This window comes from Ictalurus punctatus, chromosome 20 (genome assembly GCF_001660625.3).
Source record: "Ictalurus punctatus breed USDA103 chromosome 20, Coco_2.0, whole genome shotgun sequence".
Classification (NCBI taxonomy): Eukaryota; Metazoa; Chordata; class Actinopteri; order Siluriformes; family Ictaluridae; genus Ictalurus; species Ictalurus punctatus.
Genome location: NC_030435.2, coordinates 18,814,903 through 18,834,143, shown reverse-complemented (window position 1 = coordinate 18,834,143; position 19,241 = coordinate 18,814,903). Strand labels below are relative to the sequence as shown.

The window sequence follows — 19,241 nt, the reverse complement described above, 5'->3', positions numbered from 1 at the left end:
GATCGCAGCACATCTCGATCCTCGCATAGATGTGTTCTATGTACGTCTGTCCTTCCGAGTTTGTTCTTTCAAGGTAGCCTGCGCTCTTACAATTGAGAATCAGTCTTGTACTGTGTTCGACTTAACTAGGTAGTAGGAGGCCAGAACTCAGAATTGCATCGATTTCAACCTTGAAGAGTGGGGGAAACAGGGACAGCTGCGATGAGTGATGTCTTTACCTCCTGAGAACAGTGAACTTTATAGTCAGTCTTACCGAAGCACTAGTATATACTGTACTGTATCTCATTAAAAGTGAAGACATGCTAGTTTGTTTATTTCTGATGCTGTGAGCAGCCTGTTGGTTTGACATCATGTGCTGAACTCATGGTTCTGAGTAGGTGTTAGTGAATCTTTTGGGTTTTTTTCCTAGTCAGATGTTGGATATTCCGATATTAGTTATATTCTGAGTTTTTGAACGTGGCGTTACATACTTAGCTCGTTGCATGTAAATCCAAATATTTCTTTCAGAGTGTTATTATAATATTAATATCACTTATGCTGTTAGTTTGGATCCATCCCATCCACTGACATATGCTTGGGGTTTTGTAATCTTTTTTTTTCTTCTATCCGTATGCTAGGATTTTCTTGTCAGCAGTGTTATCATGTCAGACTCCATGTCAGAGGAGCCATTTAAATCTATGCGACAATAAAGAATGTCGATTCATAACAAAAAAATGAAGTAACTCTGAATACGGTGTATACCCGAGGTTAACGAACGTTCTCTCTGTACGTGCTCAGATCTCATATAAAGCTGTGAGCTCATTCGACCCGGTGCTGGACCTCTCCAACCAGAGTGGCAAGGTGATCAAACTAGGAAATGAGACGAGTCATGTGTTCCTGGGTCTCTATCCAGGCTCGACGTACTCCTTCACCCTGAGAGCCAGCACGGCTAAAGGCTACGGTCCTCCGGCCATCACTCAGGCCACCACCAAGATCTCAGGTCTGTTGCAGGGGAGGATTTACTTAGCCGTCATCCTGATATAACGACACACAGTTACTCTAGCAAACAAATAACGAAGCAGCAACTTGCCCAGTTGTTGTGTGAGGGGGATAAAAGGATATATTTTTAAGGCTTAATTTTCTTAACAAATGAATGCTCACGTTCAACACTTTCACCTCGTTAATTGTATTTCGGATGCAGTGTGCCACGCAGCACAGCCTCTTTTACATTCCATACGGCATTGTGTTTGTCTCTCAGCAGTATATGAGGGTCTGTAGATATTTAGCTGTGTGCCAGTCTGTCTGTCCATCCGTCTTTTTTATCTATCTATCTATACCAGTCTGTGCTTTATCTCTACAGACCATATGGGAACCTCAAAGGCAGGAGGATGTAGAGTGATTCTTTTTAACCGGAGTATAGCAGTGTTATTGTTAGAGCTTTGGTGTTTAAGATATGGTGTTTCTGTCTGTCCCATTGCCCTTCACACTCTCTTCTGTGGTGTGTGTGTGTGTGTGTGTGTAGCTCCTTCTATGCCTACATACGATCAGGAGACGTCTCTGAACCAGACTGACAGCACTGTTACCGTTCTCCTCAAACCTGCTCAAAGCAGAGGCGCACCAGTGAGGTAAGATGCCCTTTCCGATATTTTCAGACACCCGGCAACATTCGAGGAACCTGCACTGTAGTTTGAGGAACCTTTTTGGTTCCTACACCAAACAAGGATGTGTTTTAAACACTCTGAGGGAGTTTTTACAGGAATTAAGGCTGTTGAGGTGAGTTTAAGGTTTATTACAGTTTAATGCTGTGCGTCTATTTAAATCGAGTTAAAGAGTCAGTTGTTAGCAACAGGTTCCGTTCGTAGTAATTGGTAAGTCATTTGGATTTGTATCCAGCATTGATGTCTCACAGCTCCGTGGTCCTTGGTTCGATCCTCAACACAGGTTACCGTCTGCGCAGAGTTTCTGTGCATGTTTTCCTACGTTCCTTTTTATGAAATAACAATAAAAAAGTCTGCATACATTTTATATCAAATACATACTTTTACCCGAATGCGCCACTGAGGCAAAACGATGACGGATGACCGAAGCCCGACCCATAATTACGCTTTAACATCTTTTTACGGACAATAATCTAAACGTGCATCTAAAGAGAATGATTTTGATATATGAATTTGATATATATGAGGTTGTTGAAAATTTATCCCTCAGAAGAATTTTAATTAAAGTACGCCAGCTTTCATCCTGAGGTAACAGTAAACGGTAAATCAGGGTAAAACGGTACATCTTTTGTTAGCAACACTCTCGACAAGTAACTGCGATGAGTGATGTACTTACCTCCTCAAAACAGTGAACTTTATAGTCAGTCTTACCGAAACACTAGTATATACTGTACTGTATCTCATTAAAAGTGAAGAAGTGCTAGTTTGTTTACTGTTGATCCTGGGAGCAGCCATGTTCATATAATATCGTGCTGGGGTTCCGAGTTAGTCATTTCTTTGTTTTTTACCTAGTCAGTTGTTAGAAATTCTGCGTTCTGAGTTTTCGAATATGGCATTATATACTTAGCTTGTTTCCTCCGGGTTCTCAGGTTTCCTCCCACCTCCCATAAACATGCAGCAGGTGTATTGGTGACTGAAAATCGCCCCTAGATGTGAATGGGCATGTGATGAATTGGCATCTGGACGGACTGTGCTTTCATATGACTATGATACGCTCTGAGGCGGAGTGTGATGCGGTTAAACATTAAGCAGAGGGCCAGTACCACCCCGAACGTGTATTATTTTTATATACAGTGACAACAGTCTCTGTTGTGTGTAATTCCACTTATTCCACAGTGAGTTGCCAATAATTACAGTTTATAATTTATTCATAAATGACACGTTGCTCTTTTTAATGCTGTGGAACTTCTGCGAGATGAGACAGTTCCTGTTATCACTTACATTACAGCAACGATACCCAGTGATTCCCTCATCAGCCTCTGCTTTTCTCTCTTAAAGTGAATAAGACCAAAAAAACACAGATTGTCCACAAGTGGAAAACGGAGACTCCTCTGTCCTGAAAACTACTTTTAAAGGTCTCTTAACAGAAAACTTATCAATATTAATGTGATTAATTAATGAATTAATGATTATGTGTTTTGTTGTTGTTGTTGTTGTTTGTTTGTTAAACGAGACGTTTGTGGAAAATCTGTCTATTATTAGGCTTAGCTTATGCAGAGCGTCCACCGTACAGGTCCCTGTGAATGAGCTGTTATTATAGAAACAAAAAACATATTAGAACAAGAGCTTTAATATGAGCCCATTGTTTAAGGTGCAGACTGTTATTCGAAAATAACGCATATCTGACCAATCAGATTTGAGAATTCAACCGCGCTGTGATATACATAATTATACCACAAATATAACGTTTTAAAAGTTGTCAAAACTTGGTTTGTGATCATTTTGTCCCACATTATGTTTAAATGCTTCTACATCCCACTGCTCTGCTCCTAATGTGTGTTTGTGTGTGTATGTATATGCATTTACCTCAGGAACGATATCTGTAACAAGGCAAATGTTGTGAAAATCATTTTAAGCTCCAGTAAGGTAGAGCTGATTCGATCAAAGCAGCGCTGCTAACCAGTAAACGTAGCTGAAAAAAGTAGCTAATATGGCAGCCGTTTCTTTTTTTTAAAAAAATCTAATTTCAGGTTACTAAAATTCACCCGATTACTAAAGTGGATGTTAAATCAGAGACGGTTCGGCACGACCTACACGAGCGAACGTTTATACGACATTCTGTAAGTGATCAATCAAATCCACAGCAGGTGTGTGAATTCTGGTGGCATTACTTCCTCAAACAGTTTTGGGATTGAGTCGGAAACACACCCAGAGAACACACGTAGTGTAGAATAGCATCAAAGTCTCATGTACATTAAGCATGGATTATCCATAATGAGTATTCTAAATGCTGGTAATTCAAATACAAAGAAAATAAAGGTTCAATAAAGGCAGGCAGTGTCTGAGGCAGAACCTGTGTGAAGCCATGGATAAGCTCCCAAAGCAGCCTGTGACTGCATCTGCACTGGTAAAGACTGCATTTAGCTCGCAGCTAAACCCTTCCCCTGCTTTTTCATTTTCAAAACAGTTTTTTTATCTATTTTCTTTCCTTTATTGTTTGCGGGTTTGGTCCCTGCGAGTGAGCTTTGGCCTTTGAAGCGGAGAACAAAGCGCACGCGTGTGTGTGTGTGCGCGCACGTGTGTGTGTGTGTGTGTGTTCAGGAGAAGTCTCGCTCTGAACCCTTTTCATCTCATCGCTCTGCTGCTGGCTGTCCCTTACACTATGCCATACACACACACACACACACACACACACACACAAGCACACTTATCTCTCCCTGCCCAATCAAATTAATAAATAGCACAGTTATGGTAGAATCTGGTGTCGGGGGCCCAGACTCACTCCACAGCCCAGTTCCAGTTCTCCAGGCCTGGCTGCATGGTGAGCTGCGCATGAATCTCTGAGCTCTTTGGCTGTGCGCATCCAGAAACCCTGAACAGATAGAGAACAAACTGTTTCCAGCCTTAGGTCATACTACCATGCTCATTACTTGCCATTGGACGCTGTGCCAGATTTAAAACTTGCCGGATAATACCGTTCCGCTCGGCATGTTTCTGAACACCGCTGGGATTTTTAACAAAATTGATTGTTACTGCTCGCACAGTGTCCCATATTACTTAGAGTAACAAAAGCCCTGGTATACAAACAAATCAAACCACCATGTATCAAAAAAAATAAATTACATTCATGTTCTGAAATAGTGCTTCTGCTACACATTGGGCTTACCAGATTATATGTGAATGTTTGAAAGGTTTACCGCTCACTCAATACTCCTTTATTTAATCCCAATCTCCAGTGTTAATCTGACAAAATCATATTTGCACAATACAGTATTGATGTGAGGCTGTATAATGAAAAAAATAAAAGATGATGATGATGATGATGATGAAAATCTCTTTATTCTAATCCCGCATCTAATCTCTTTCCATGTTTTATTATTTCTTTGTTATTGCTGCAAGTCAGGTGGTATATTAACAACTTCTCCATGGGCAAGGGTGGTATTCTCTCTGTAGAGTAATTACAAAACGGCTGATTAGAATTACAGAGGCAGCGTGAGGGCAGGCTTTCATTAATTATCACATGGCTTCTTTTATTGGTTTACTCAAACGAAGCCTCACACACACACACACACACACACACACACACACGCACACACACACATGCACATCCACACCAAACAGCCTCTGATCAAGCTTTTAAGATCCTGACTTTGGTTTGTGTGTTTTTTTCATTGCCAAGGGCAAAACTGTGCTGTTTGTAAGGTAAGATCTGATAAAGATGTGGGTTTAATTAGATTAAGATGACGACGAGGGAGCCGTATCAATCATTCAGGTTCTCAGACTTTGGTATAGAGGTTAGATACAGTGTGGGGAAATATATTCAATGTATTCAGACACTTTTGTTTTTGTTATTTATTATACTCATATATTCACTTCAAACTGACACACATAATATCTTTTGACTACATGTTCTTGGGCAAGGTGTCATTATAAATCTGGGGAAGATTCCTCAGAGCAAGTAGCAATCCTGGTGAAAGTAACCGAGCTTCTGAAAGTTCTCAGGGGCGGCGTGATTAAACAGCACTCAACTGGAAAAACGCTCCAGAGCCATAGCGAAGAGCTTAAACATCCCTGCCATTACAGGTGGAAAGGTCACGGAGCCACAACTGATCACCTCCGGACAGGTGCGGCACAAAATATTTCACAACACACTCTCAGACTAATGATAAGGAAGGTAAGAGAGACGCCAAGAGTCGCGTGAAAAGAGCTGCAGGACGACCCGAGAGCAGCAGAACCACAGTTCCACAGAGAACAAAACGCAGTGAAGTGCACCACAGTCGTCTCTGTTCTTACACCTCATGCAAACGCCTCTGCGAAATAAACGGACAGAGATGTGCGTCTAAATTATGTTCAGTGTGTGTTTAAATTCGAAGTGGATATATGTGTCGGAAAAATATTTAATAACAGAAACAAACGTGTCTGAATATTTATTTCCTCTCAGTGTATTTGTTTCACTAGTATTTGTGTAGGGATCTGGGGAAACCTGCCAGATATCTGAAAAACAGCTAAAAAAAAAAAAAGAGAGAGAGAGAGAGAGAAAAATCCAGTGTTGACCATAATAGTCATAGTTTTGTGCCAATTATACAGTATACTTTAAGAAAACATAAATACGTTTTTACCAACAAAAAAAAAAGACATTTTTATTTAGGCTGCTTTCTAATCATGCCTTGACTTGTTTGTCTGCAAAAAATGGCTAAGCAGGAAGTTTAACAAACGCAGGGGTCAGTCCGCTTAAAGACCTCTCAAACCCCACTGGCTAAGCGTGATTTTTCACACAATGTACTCAGGCTTTGATCACTATTATTTTGGGATAGCTTTGTGATGTAGTGAAATGGATTTCTTCTTTTTGAGCCATTCCTTGGTGGATTCGCAAGAGTGCTTAAGATCATTATCCTGTCGAAAGGTCCACTTTCAGTTCAACTTCAACTTTCGGATATATAGCCTCATTATCTCCAAGCTCTCCTTGATATGATTCAGAATTCATAGTTGAATCAATGAATGTAAGCTGTTCAGTCCCTGAGGCAGCGAAGCAACCCCAAACCATAACATTTCCACCACCGTGCGGCACAGTTGGTATGAGGTGCTTCTCCTGAAAAGCTGCCGTTGGTCACATGTCTGCTGTTACTGTGGCCAAACAACTCTATCTTTGATTCGTCTGTCCAGAGCACATTATTCCAAAAGGCCTGGTCTTTGCCTCTATGCTCATTGGCAAGCTGTAGTCTTTCTCGCGAAGGCTTTTTTTCCTGGCACGCCTCCCATGCAGGTCAAATTTGTGCAATCTCTTTCTGATTGTAGACGCATGCGCTTTGACACCAAGAGTTACTAGCAGATCCTGTGATGAAATATTGGGTTTGTTTTTTTTTTGCATCAGACAGTCTGCTCTCGGGCTGAATTTCCTGGGACGGCCAGTCCTGAATAAATGGCAGTCGTCTGAAATCTGCGCCACTCGTCGATGATTTTCCTTACAGTGGAATGATCTATTTCAAATAATTTGGAGATCTTTTTAAATTACTACTTAAATTTACTACAAAATATCAATTGTATGTGTCACTTCCTAGTGTATCAACTTCATTCATAGGCATTGTTTCAAAGAGGATCAAATGTCTGCTTGTCCAAATATTTCCAAAAAAAAAAAAAAATTCCATGGGGTGTACTTATTTTTCACATGAATGTAGTCTTAAAATAATGGGCTGGGTTTTTTTTTTTTCATAAATACTGTTTAGTAGTATTTATGAAAAATACAAAAAACTTGGCTGGAATCTTCAGAATGCTCTTTTTAACTTTTAAAGTCTTTAATATATTTAATATATTTAATAAAATATTTTTTAACAGTGTCCTTATGATACTACTGTATGAAAGAGCTCAGGTGCTTCATCACCTGATGAACAAGTGTGTAGCAAGGTATCTGTAAGCATGTGTGCATATGTTGATTTGCGGTACAAATGTGTGTGTCTGTATGTATTTCCGTGTCGGTTCAACTACATTCCAGCCACAGCAAGAGAAAAAGAGTGAGAGAGAGAGACAGGGAATAAGATACAAGGCTATGAGTTCCATGCCTTTGAAGACGGCTCAGTGTCTTTCCTTTTGAAGAAGTTTCTGGATGGCACCTTTCAGTCTCTTTCACCCAGGTTCACCGAGCTTTAGATTTTGGCCGCACTGAAAAATTCAGACACAGTGCTGCTCTGCAAGACAAACAGATACTGCCGGAAAGGTAGAGCATGAAACTCAACTTGCACAGAGATCTGTGTGTAATCTATGCGTCTGTAGTCTGTGGTTTAAAATTTCCACCTCTATTTGTACGATTAAAGCAACTAAAATATTCGTATTAAGAGTCTAAATACACGTTCAGGAATTAAAGAGGCATTATAGCCCTTTTTCCAGCTGTGCTTTTGTGTTTTTTTGTGAGAATAACCGCAGTGTGTGTTTTTTTTTTTCCCTCAGCAGCGAAGCAGTTTAAGATGATAAAGCAATCATCCTGGTGCTGATTGGATTTGTGAGAAACATCGCACCGAATACGCGGCGTTTCACAAGCAGCTGTCTGCTAGCGATTCGGGGCAAACGCAAACTAAATCAAAGAGAAACTTGCTGTTAGAGGAGCAGCAAAGAGCCGATAACACGGAGAACGAGCGCAATTAAAAACAGCAGGTGAACGCAGGGAATCGGGAATCTCGTGTCAATCGTCTGCGTTTCCGTTTTCAGTGCGCTCCGCCAGGATTCATCCGAGAGCGCACAAGTCATTTTAATATTCATGCGATTAGTAATCAGAAAACATTAACACATGCACACGCCGATAAATTTCCCTCGGCTCTAGTTGGCCGTGACAACTAATCACTATTACCACACACACACATACACACGCGCGCGCGCGCTGACACATACACAGCAACTCGTGAACTCTCTGTCTGTCTCTGTCACACATACACACACAGCTGATGGAACACTCATGACCAGAGGGAGGAGAGTGTGTTTGCTGTGATGGTGGTTTAAGAGGATTAGCCATGTCGTATGGTGTTAGAATAATGTTCGGAACGGTTCGGCGACGGACCAGAAGACGCCTCCACCACGCCGTCATGCTGCAGCGCACAAAGCACGATTCGGGACGCTTTGCCTTATCGTTCACGCTTTACTCGTTTCACCACCTTTGCTGATTAGTTGGCGGCGGCCTAGGGCAAAAGAGGCAAGACGAGCTGTGCTGATAACTCACACACACACACACACACACACACACACACACACACATATGCACACACATTCACATGCACACAGATAAATGGAAAGTGTAATTGATTGTCTGTAGCTGAGAAACAGCAGGCCACAGCTCTCATGCTGGATCTGTTTATGTAATTGATTGGGCTGAGAGCTTAAGACTTGTCAGTGCTTATCATCCTGTAAACCTGTCTTCTCTTCTCTTCTCTCACCTTCTCTAATCTTCTCTTCTCTTCCCTTCTCTTCTCTTCTCTTACCTTCCCTTCTCTTCTCTTCCCTTCTCTTCTCTTCCCTTCTCTTCTCTTACCTTCCCTTCTCTTACCTTCTCTTCTCTTACCTTCTCTACTCTTCTCTTCTCTTACCTTCCCTTCTCTTCTCTTACCTTCTCTAATCTTCTCTTCTCTTCTCCTACCTTCTCTTCTCTTACCTTCTCTTCCCTTCTCTTCTCTTCTCTTCTCTTCTCTTCTCTTCTCTTACCTTCCCTTCTCTTCTCTTACCTTCTCTAATCTTCTCTTCTCTTCTCCTACCTTCTCTTCTCTTACCTTCTCTTCCCTTCTCTTCTCTTCTCTTCTCTTACCTTCCCTTCTCTTCTCTTCCCTTCTCTTCTCTCACCTTCTCTAATATTCTCTTCCCTTCTCTTCTCTTCTCTTACCTTCTCTTCTCTTACCTTCTCTAATCTTCCCTTCTCTTCTCTTACCTTCTCTTCTCTTCTCTTCTCTTCTCTTCTCTTACCTTCCCTTCTCTTCTCTTACCTTCTCTAATCTTCTCTTCTCTTCTCCTACCTTCTCTTCTCTTACCTTCTCTTCCCTTCTCTTCTCTTCTCTTCTCTTACCTTCCCTTCTCTTCTCTTCCCTTCTCTTCTCTCACCTTCTCTAATATTCTCTTCCCTTCTCTTCTCTTCTCTTACCTTCTCTTCTCTTACCTTCTCTAATCTTCCCTTCTCTTCTCTTACCTTCTCTTCTCTTCTCTTCTCTTCTCTTCTCTTACCTTCTCTTACCTTCTCTTCTCTACTCTCCTCTACTCTTACCTTCTCTTCTCTTACTTTCTCTTTACTTCTCTTCATGTACCTTCTCTACTGTTTTTTTACTCTTCTCCACTTTTCTCTTCTCATCTCTACTGTTCTCTTCTCCTGCCTTCCATTCTTCACTTTTTTGTCTTTTCTTTATTGTCTTCTATTGTTTCCTCCTTTCCCTTCCTTTCCTTCCCTTCCATTCTCTTCTCTTGCCTTGTTTAGTTGCCTTTGCCTTATTGCCTTCCATTGTTTCCTCATTTCCTTCCCTTCTCTTCCCTTTCTACTTGTCATTTCTTTCTCAATATTTCTTTCTGCATCTCTTTTCTTCTTAATAACACTGACAGTCCTGTCAGGTAAGGATGGCACCATTGTCGTGAGATTTCTGTCAGTATTAGCTCACTCTTCTCCTGACAGGGTGTGCGGTTCAGTTAGAGTTTGTAGGTCTGTTTCTGTCAGAACAATGGCTCTGGTTATTTTGGATGCAAGTCGAACCGTCTTAAAGTTCTGTCATGTTCAGAGAGCAAGTCACACCCAGATGTACACTATAGTCATGGTGGAGAGTGGAAGTGTCAGTGTTGAGTCTTGCTTGGGCATGAAGCACAAAAGAGTGTAATTAATTTTATTCTTTAGACCCTACATGAGATTTCAGCTCGACTAAGAGTGGAATGTTTTTTTCTATATTGACATGCCTTTGTGTTTTAATTTCATTCTGAGAAAGAGAATATTAAATTTGCAGTGCGTGAATTTGTGTGCCTTTACACCATTTGGTTCCTGTTGTTCCAGTGAGAGATTTCAGATGAAAGCACCGAGATGATCTCTCCTTGTGCAGTTTCCTTTGCTTGTTGCTTTTAAATTGCACTTGGGAGAGAGCGACATGACTAGAGAGACTCACAGAGCAAGAGAGAGAGAGTGTCAGAGAGAGGTTTATAGTATAGTGGGATAAAGCTCTCGAAGTGGTAGCACTTTTAAAACTCCCTAAGGAAGCATAGAGAATGGGGCGCGTGGAGAGGCTGTAAAGGTAGGAGGCAGTGTCAGGTCTGTGTCTCAGCACGGCTCTTAAATCAGGCAGATATAGAGCCTAGAGCAACACAAGCTGCCTGTTTGATCGCCTAGGCGTGCCGCTAGGAGAGACGATTAGCATTAACGCAGGAGAGAGAGAGGAACAAGGACAGAGGTGAGGTCTGATTTAGATGCTTCCTCTCCATACTGGTGCACACTCTATCTCGCGGTCTGTCTGCTTTCACACCAGCAGGCAGTAAATCAGGCTCTCCGGTCACTCTCCAGTCAATGGCAAGTCAATCCGGCATAATTGGCGAATGTGGTGTTTGGTCGCTGGCGAGATGGAAAGAGCCTAATTGGTGACGGAGGTACAAGAGTGCAGATGGTGCCTACCTCACAGCTCCTGCTTTCCTGCTTTCTTTCCATTCGTTCTTTTCCGTTCTTGCTCCCATAACCACACCATCTTGTTTTGCTCATGGCGGTTTTCCTGTTTCCTGTTGCCACTGCTTATCATTAGCTGTCCAATTGACTCACATATTAAATAATCACCCCAAGGAGCCAAGAGAGCAAAGTTGCCCGTGCACTCCGAGTGGGAGAGATGGCGTACTCTCTCTCTCTCACCTGTCAATCACAGTGACACCAGTCAGTTGTCGGCATCTGTGAGTTCATGTATACAGAAAAGATCAAGATCAAGATCCATCTGTGTCACTGTCACATAGCTGAATTTGATAATGTGGTTCATCATCACCGTGGAAAATTATTGAGGGAACACTTTGAATCTTGTGAGAATGGGAAATTTTATATAGGCTTTTTTTTTTTTTTTTGGCTGAATTAGCGTAATCAGACCGCATATTTTTCATCAGGTAGAGGGACAGTTTACATGTAATGGAGAGCAAAAAATTTCATTTGGGTGCAGGCTTTTCTGAATAAGTTATTTCATAGCTTTGTTTAGCTATTATTTTATTGATAAAGAATGAACAAATATTTAGAAACTTCTGACTGGTAGTTCACTTTAAAACTTTTTCTTTTGACTAATGCAGAAAATGTTTGTAAAATAAACCATGGAATGAGCAGAAATAAACCATGACATTTTAGGCTTCCAGTAAAAACAGATGATGATATTTATGATGATTAATTACAGCCACATAAGAGAGGAAGCACTCCTTACGTGAGATTCAGTTTGACACTGGCAGGAGCGATTGACTCAATGCGCCACCTGGGGGATATTCTGGGAAGTGTAACAAATGTATTTAATTCTAAGAAACTGGTCTGACTACCCCTGCGGAATTCTGCGTGATAGGCTTCGTGATCCTGCATGACAAAATGCACATTATTTAAGGCCCCAACTGTAGATAGCACTTTCTTCCGAGTGCGTCCCGTGATACAGCATGAGCAGCGGTTCAAACGATGTGATTGACTGGCTTCAGATGTATCAGGGGAAGCTCATTTTAGCCTTTGCCCTCTCCGCTTCATAGCTATCGTGTGATAGGGCAGAGCTGGCTGGTGGATGGGAACTGGCAGGTGATCAAAGAAAAAATAGCACACAACCCAAAATCACAAGTTGTTGTACTAACCAGCACCTATAGCAGCCTATAGATTCAGTGAGGTAGACTGTAGTGCTCAGGTTAGGATCACACCTTGGGTTGTCTACTCTCTGTTCCGTTCAAAAATGCAAAGTACCTTAATTGTGCTCTGCATACCTTGGATTACATCATTTGGACACTAACTATGGCAATGCACTGTGTGCTTTTACCAGTGCTGTATTGTGCTTAAACTCAATATGTCATATCCTTACCTCATTTATTAGCAATCTAAACAACATTTATGGAAATAGATACAGAAGCCCGTCCCATGTTTGAAGATTCTCCTCATGGAAAAATGGAATAGCCCACAGTCAGCTTTTTTTGCTTTTAGCTCCAAATGACCTGAATATAGTAACAGAAATGTAACATCCATCCATCAATCTTCCATACCGCTTCTCTAAGACAGGGTCACAGGGGAGCCTGGAGCCTATCCCAGGGAACTCAGGGCACACACCTGGGCAGGGTGCCAACCCGTTGCAAGGCACAATCGCACACACATTTACACACTACAGACGATTTTAGAGATGCCAATCAGCTTACAACACATGTGTTTGGACTGGGGAAGGAAACCAGAGTTCCCAGACTGTGGCGCACACAGGGTGGAGGCAGGATTCGAACCCCCAGAGGTGTGACGCAAACATGCTAACCTCTAAGCCATCCTTATCAAAGTCATTTATTATTGAGTTCTTGTAGTTATTAGCCTGTTTGACTTGTCTCTTAAATCGAATGGGTTTAATCCGAACCTCACTCTCACAAATCATGGCAGATTGGTGTAGATTCGGTGGAAAGTTCAGGAATAAAAAGCTCTCTGGCTTCAATAAATAGCGCAAAAGCATATCGTTCACATTTAAATAATGAGCCTGGAGTGCGCAGAATTCATTTTACAGCTAAGGGGTTTATAAAAAGTTTGACAGCCCCTGCATTAGAGGAACTGAGGATGGGAATCTGTAGCTGCCTTCTAATTGTAGATGATTATATATCATCTGAAATATTTAATACTGACTTCTTATAATAAAATACCTTGTATGGAGATGTCTGTATAAGAGTAGAGTATGACATTTTGCACATCAGTGCAGTTTTTTTTTTAAACAGAGAATTGCAATGTATTTAAGAATCGATCCTTGTTTTTTTGCATCCATATTAAGTGTAATTTTATCTTTCCACTTTTTGTAAAAAAAAAAAAAAAAAAAGGTTTTTTTTTTTTTTTTAATTCAAATGAGTTATTTTGATCTCACCAGAAGGTAGGGGTTATAAGCAGGTGCGTTTGTGGCTCGCTCCTTTCTCTCGCTCTTTCCCCTGATGCAGGCGCGGTGTGTCAGCTCTCTCCACAGTCAGAGGTTTTAATCAATTAGTCATGGGGCCGCAGGGAGGCATCATGTCAAGCTCGAGCAAGGGAACGACAGGTTAGAGAGTGTGAGAGCGTATTTCTTCCTCCCCAGTGCCGCTTGGCCCTCGGCCACCACAGGAAGAACCACAGAAGCGTTCTTCACTTCCTCCGAGGATTAGCTGATGTCATCAACCGAGACGGCATGTCAAACCCAATCGTCTGCACATATTTTTCTAGCTATGTAGATTCTACATGAGTGCACTGGAGCATATGGTGCATGTTTATGATCGTATTTAGTGCCTAAAGGCCTGCATGTTAGCAATAACGATCATTTTAGGGCATATTTTATAGTCATAGCACTAGGCAAACAGTGTTGCTGCCAGTTTAACATGTAATGCTCTGGAACACCTCATTCCTCACATGGCCTTTGCGTTTGTCACTGTTTATTTCTGTATTTTTATCTTCTTTGGGGGGAGTTCATGTCATGCTGAATTAGGCAAATGACTGAATGATTGGATGGTGCCCCTCTGTCTACAGTGAGGGGTCTGAGGTGCGTGTCATAGCTGCTCAAGCACATAATCATTAGGCATTAGGAAGTTTGTTTTCTTGTAATGCAAGACAGTTAGGGGTTGTTTTTGGGGGGGTTTTTTGTTGTTTATTTGGTAATTGTGCTGTTCAAATCTTGATGTTGATCAGTCTAGCTGCAGGACAAATCAGTTTTATATTAATGCACTTGTTCTGATACATTACTGTTTCTGTAGTAGCTTTCACAGGGGCTAAAACGGCAGACTTTTCACATGTGTAATTGTTGATGAGGGAATGTTTATTTAGTGTTTTGGGATGGAGTCTCAATTGTCTGCGCTTTGTAACAGTCAGAGGTAAACTTGTCATTTTTCCTTCACAGGAAAGTGGTACGGTTTCTCTGTAGCCTGACAAGCTGTATTATTATTAGTATTATTTGTCATATTAACTTCAAGAGATTAAAAACATTTGGGGCTGAAGAAGGAACGACTATTTATTATTTGTAGAAAGGGTTTTCCTTGCTACAGAAAGCCTTAGGCGCAGCACCTAAGTGTTTTTGCGGAGCACCTTAATCCGAATACATAAAAAGGCGTTTATTTTCATAAAATCTCAAGCATGCTACTTGGTGAAATGAATAGACGTTTGACTGTAAGTACAAAAAGTGTTGCCAGCTTTCTTTTACAAATATGGTAAAGATAATGGTCGAAAACAGCGTGAAAAACTTAAAATAACTTAATATTTCCTTCGAATAATTTCAAACCCTCCAACCACCACCACCGCCTCCCAGAACCCAGTCAGCACCTCAGGCCTCTGAAACCTCAGGGAATAGCAGTCAGTACGTTTACATGGACAACAATAATCCGATATTAACCCGATTAAGACGATACTCTGATTAAGAAACTACCATGTAAACAGCAATTTTTAATTTCCTTAATCCGATTACGGTCATACTCGAAGTAAACACAAATCGTATTAAGACATGTGGAGTATTCCTGTTTTAGTCGCATTATGGACATGTATTACAGACAAGTACACACCTTAATCACATTATTAACGTCGTGTGGGAGTTTTCACCGCATTTTGCGACAGGACACGTACACACACGGCAGTGCTCAACCGTTTTACGGCAAAAAAGACAGCAAGGCTGCGTCCCAAACCGTGTACTTGCCTACTATAGGCCTGTAGTAGGAGAAATACATGTATCTCGGCTACTATACAGACGGTAAGTACGCGGTTTGGGACGCAGCCCACAGCTTCAAGTAGTCGTCTATTAGCATGTATAGCATGACAAATAATTAACCGCACTGGAAGCGTTCATAAAATTTAAAATAAAAACACCCAAAACTGTATACGGTACCATAACGAAGACCAACTGTATGTTAATACGTGAAATTCTGGAGGGATGTCGGACGGCGTGGCGCGGTGACGTAATGACGCGGGCTGTTAATCTAATTATGTTCTATAACATGTAAAACGGGAACATGACAGGAGTATTCTAAAAGCGACTCATGTAAACACCTTAATCACAATATTATCTTACTCAGAGTAAGGTCAATAATTAGATTACTGCTGTCCATGTAAACATAGTCAGTGATAATAGGAACTAACTTGTACCACAATTGTTCCACAACATGACTATACTATAAACAGGCGAAAAGAATATCGTGTTCTTCTTTAATACATTTTTTTAAATGTAATTATTGGGTTGTAAGATTGCTGTGGTGTAAGAGGATTAAAACACTTCAGGATGTGCTGTTACTGGAAAATAATCATCTTCAGTGTGGCGACTTTAACTCTGCTTCGGGTCGGGACACGTCACACCACCGTGTCGTTGATTATCTTCCTATAACAGCATGCTCCTTTGTGTTTTAATCCTTAATTCATTTTTGGCTCCGCTCTATAATTAATGTCATAAATTATATGAAAGATTACGGAAATAAAATACAGCACGTCTACTGCCTAGAATGGCTTTACTGGAAATTTAGTGACACTTTCTCTGAAATCTTTAAATGTCAATGGATTATTCATATTTACCCTGGATATTTGAAAGTTAAAAAAAAAGAAATGAATACATATATTTTTTTGCTCATCAGTTTTTTCCTCATTTTCATGTACTTTAATCACCATGTGTGTGTGATGGTGTTGTTAAAGCGGCATTCAGTTTTCCTCAACGTAAACAAGAACAAGTTGACAGCAGGAGCAAGGAGAGCATGTGGCGTCCATCTTGCATCCTTGGATCTTCATAGCCGCTGGCAAGCTCCATTTTGCCTGAGGGCTTTGGGAGGGGGGGGTCTTTTCATACCCCCATCTATCATGCATGACAACACACAGATACACACACCTACCACTACATCATATGAGACCTTTCACTTTTATTTTGTGCATTTTTTGGAGAATATTAAGTGCTCTTGGATAAACTGGGGATCTGTTTCCACAGTAACAGAAGGAAGAGGAACATTGCTCGTTGGAGATGTGGAAATGGGTTCAAATTGATTGATAAGTGAGCTTGCTCACACAAGCTTTTATGGAGACGTCCAGCATTCATCAAGTAGACTGTTCACACCAGCCGACATTATGATTTGATTTGGAAATGTGCGCAGGTATAAATTGGGAACGGCTACGAGTTCTTTGTACGAACATCATTTCCTAGCTCTTATCATACAGGTCCTGTCATTATTTGATTTACTGTTAGATCAGTGCAAGAAAAGGCAAACCTTCGCTTGAATCTAATCTGGATGTGTTGCTACCCCATGATCTCTGAGAACAGGATTCATATAAACACAGCTAGGGATGCATTTTTTTTTCTTTTTCAGACTGAATATGAGTATGAGTAGGTTTTTAGTATTAGTCGATATGGATTTTGATACTGAGTAACCTACTGTATATTATTAAGTATTATAGTATCATTGTGGAGCATTTTGTTTATCTCTAATTATGTCGGTTGCTGCCATGGGCTGCAAGCAGTGAGCTCATTGTGCTTGGTGTTTTATGTTTAAAATGTATGGTGTTTAAGCATTTTATTTAATAGAGAGTGAGACAGGAGCAGTGAGTGTGGTGATAAAAAGTGAGCGCAAGGTGCCATGAATTGTACCTGGACTCGTGAGCAAAGTGTAGACCCGTGTGTCTCATTGCTCAGTGCTCGCGGAACCGTTTTTTTTGATGCACGCCCTCTTTACTGCTCGATGCTCGCGAATACATTTGTGTGTGCGCAGTTGATGGCATTTTTTTTTTTAATAATGAAAATACACCAAGCTTACGTCACACACTCTCACATGGTATCGGAGTACAGTATCAGAGTATCAGTCTCAGTATTGATGCATCTCCAGTCTCTGCTTTAGGATCCTGCGGAGACGTTTCGCTCAAATCCCGAACCCAAATCGGACAGAGTAGGATCACTTAGTAAGGAATTTATTAAACAAAAGGATTCAATCTTTCCAAATGCACTTGGTGATATTGACCTGCAGTCAGTTATTCAATTGTGATTTATGAGCTGCGAGCAGAAGCCAGTGGAAATCGGGCCCCGTTCAGGTCATGAAATATCAATATATCGGATAAAACACCGAGATGGTGATCAGTAACACGATTTCTAATGATCGCTATCATCTCATTATGGTTGCTCCTTTGGCTCGCTCGCTCTCTCTCTCACTCTCTCTCCCAGTCCCTCTCACTTTCTCGTTTATTTGTAATCAGAATAGGCCTGTCATATTTTGCCCCCATTACCTCTAACCTCACTATGAGGCCAGGTGCTAATTAACTTCAGTTTCTCAGACGCAGACCCTCACCGGAATAAATATTTCAGCAGATCATATTTCTTTTCTAAACAGGAGGACCCGGAACTTAGCCACAGGAGGCCCAGTGACTGATGCCAACATATAAAAGAGATTCAAAGCTGCAGGATGCATAATGATAGAGTTAGCCAGAAGTTTCAATCTTCATGAATGCATAAAGGCTGGTTGTATCACAGTTATTTATTAGAGGCACCCTACAGTGCTGTTTGGGGAGCTGTAAGGGTCGGACCATACTGTAATATAGAGATGCTTCAGGCACAAAAAAAAAAGGGGAAAAAAAGGCTTTTCAGCTGTTTCAGATTTTTATTTAATGAGAAAACCGAGGAAAAGGGCAGCGGTCGGCTTCAGCCACACATAAATGTGGAATTTGGTAATTTCATTAACTACAGTATATTTATATACCTTGCTCTTTATAGTCACAGATAACCTTTCGCTAGCAAGCCCAAACAAACCCAGACTTATTACAGATTAGCCAGCCCAAAGGTCAGATTAGCATCAGTCAACATTCATTCTGCTAGCTGCTAACCATTGCATGGCTGGCTTGCCCAAACTCTCAGAACAAGTAACTCCAAATGTTCATTTTTTTCATTTTATCAGATGACAGAAATCACATATGATCTTAAAGAGGGGGGAAATGTTGTAGCCTTTTTTAAGTAGCATGCCACAGGCATTCAAAAATAGCATCACACATATCATACAAATATAGCAATCCTATAGGCATGGAAGACTCAAAGCTTGTAATCTTGTAATTAGCATGCTACTTGACCATATGCTAGAGCTGTAGAATATTTAGCAACATTGGCAACTAACACAGGCAATCAGTTAACGTAAGATATCGACAGCCATAGTCGTGACACTCTTAATTACCCACCGTTCGGCTTTCCGTTTAGAAGTTATGTGCCATTCCTTATATTTTGCCATTTGTTACAAACACAAGCTGCTCAGCAGCCATTTTTAACTAAAGATCATGTAATTTATTATAGTTTTGACACGTTTTGATGGTAGTGCAAACAATACAATATGTAGTTTAAAAACTAGGAAGGCATGTCAACTGAATATGCTTGTATTAGTTAGTTTATTATTTTCATTGCTAAAAATAAGTGCGTGTAACTTGAGCATAAATTAAATTACAGCATTAAATTAAATTACCAAATGTTAATAATTAGC

The 19,241-nt window shown here is 40.8% G+C and overlaps 1 protein-coding gene across 4 annotated transcripts in view; it reads left to right on the top strand.

The window, feature by feature from the left end:
- Window positions 1–19,241, top strand: part of LOC108280688 (receptor-type tyrosine-protein phosphatase mu) — a 253,376-nt gene that overhangs the window by 157,625 nt on the left and 76,510 nt on the right. For all 4 annotated transcript variants that reach the window (XM_053673623.1, XM_053673622.1, XM_053673621.1 and 1 more), the window contains exons 10-11: window positions 778–979; window positions 1,502–1,604. In XM_053673623.1, the coding sequence (XP_053529598.1) occupies window positions 778–979; window positions 1,502–1,604 (305 nt within the window). The remainder of the gene's footprint in view (window positions 1–777; window positions 980–1,501; window positions 1,605–19,241) is intronic.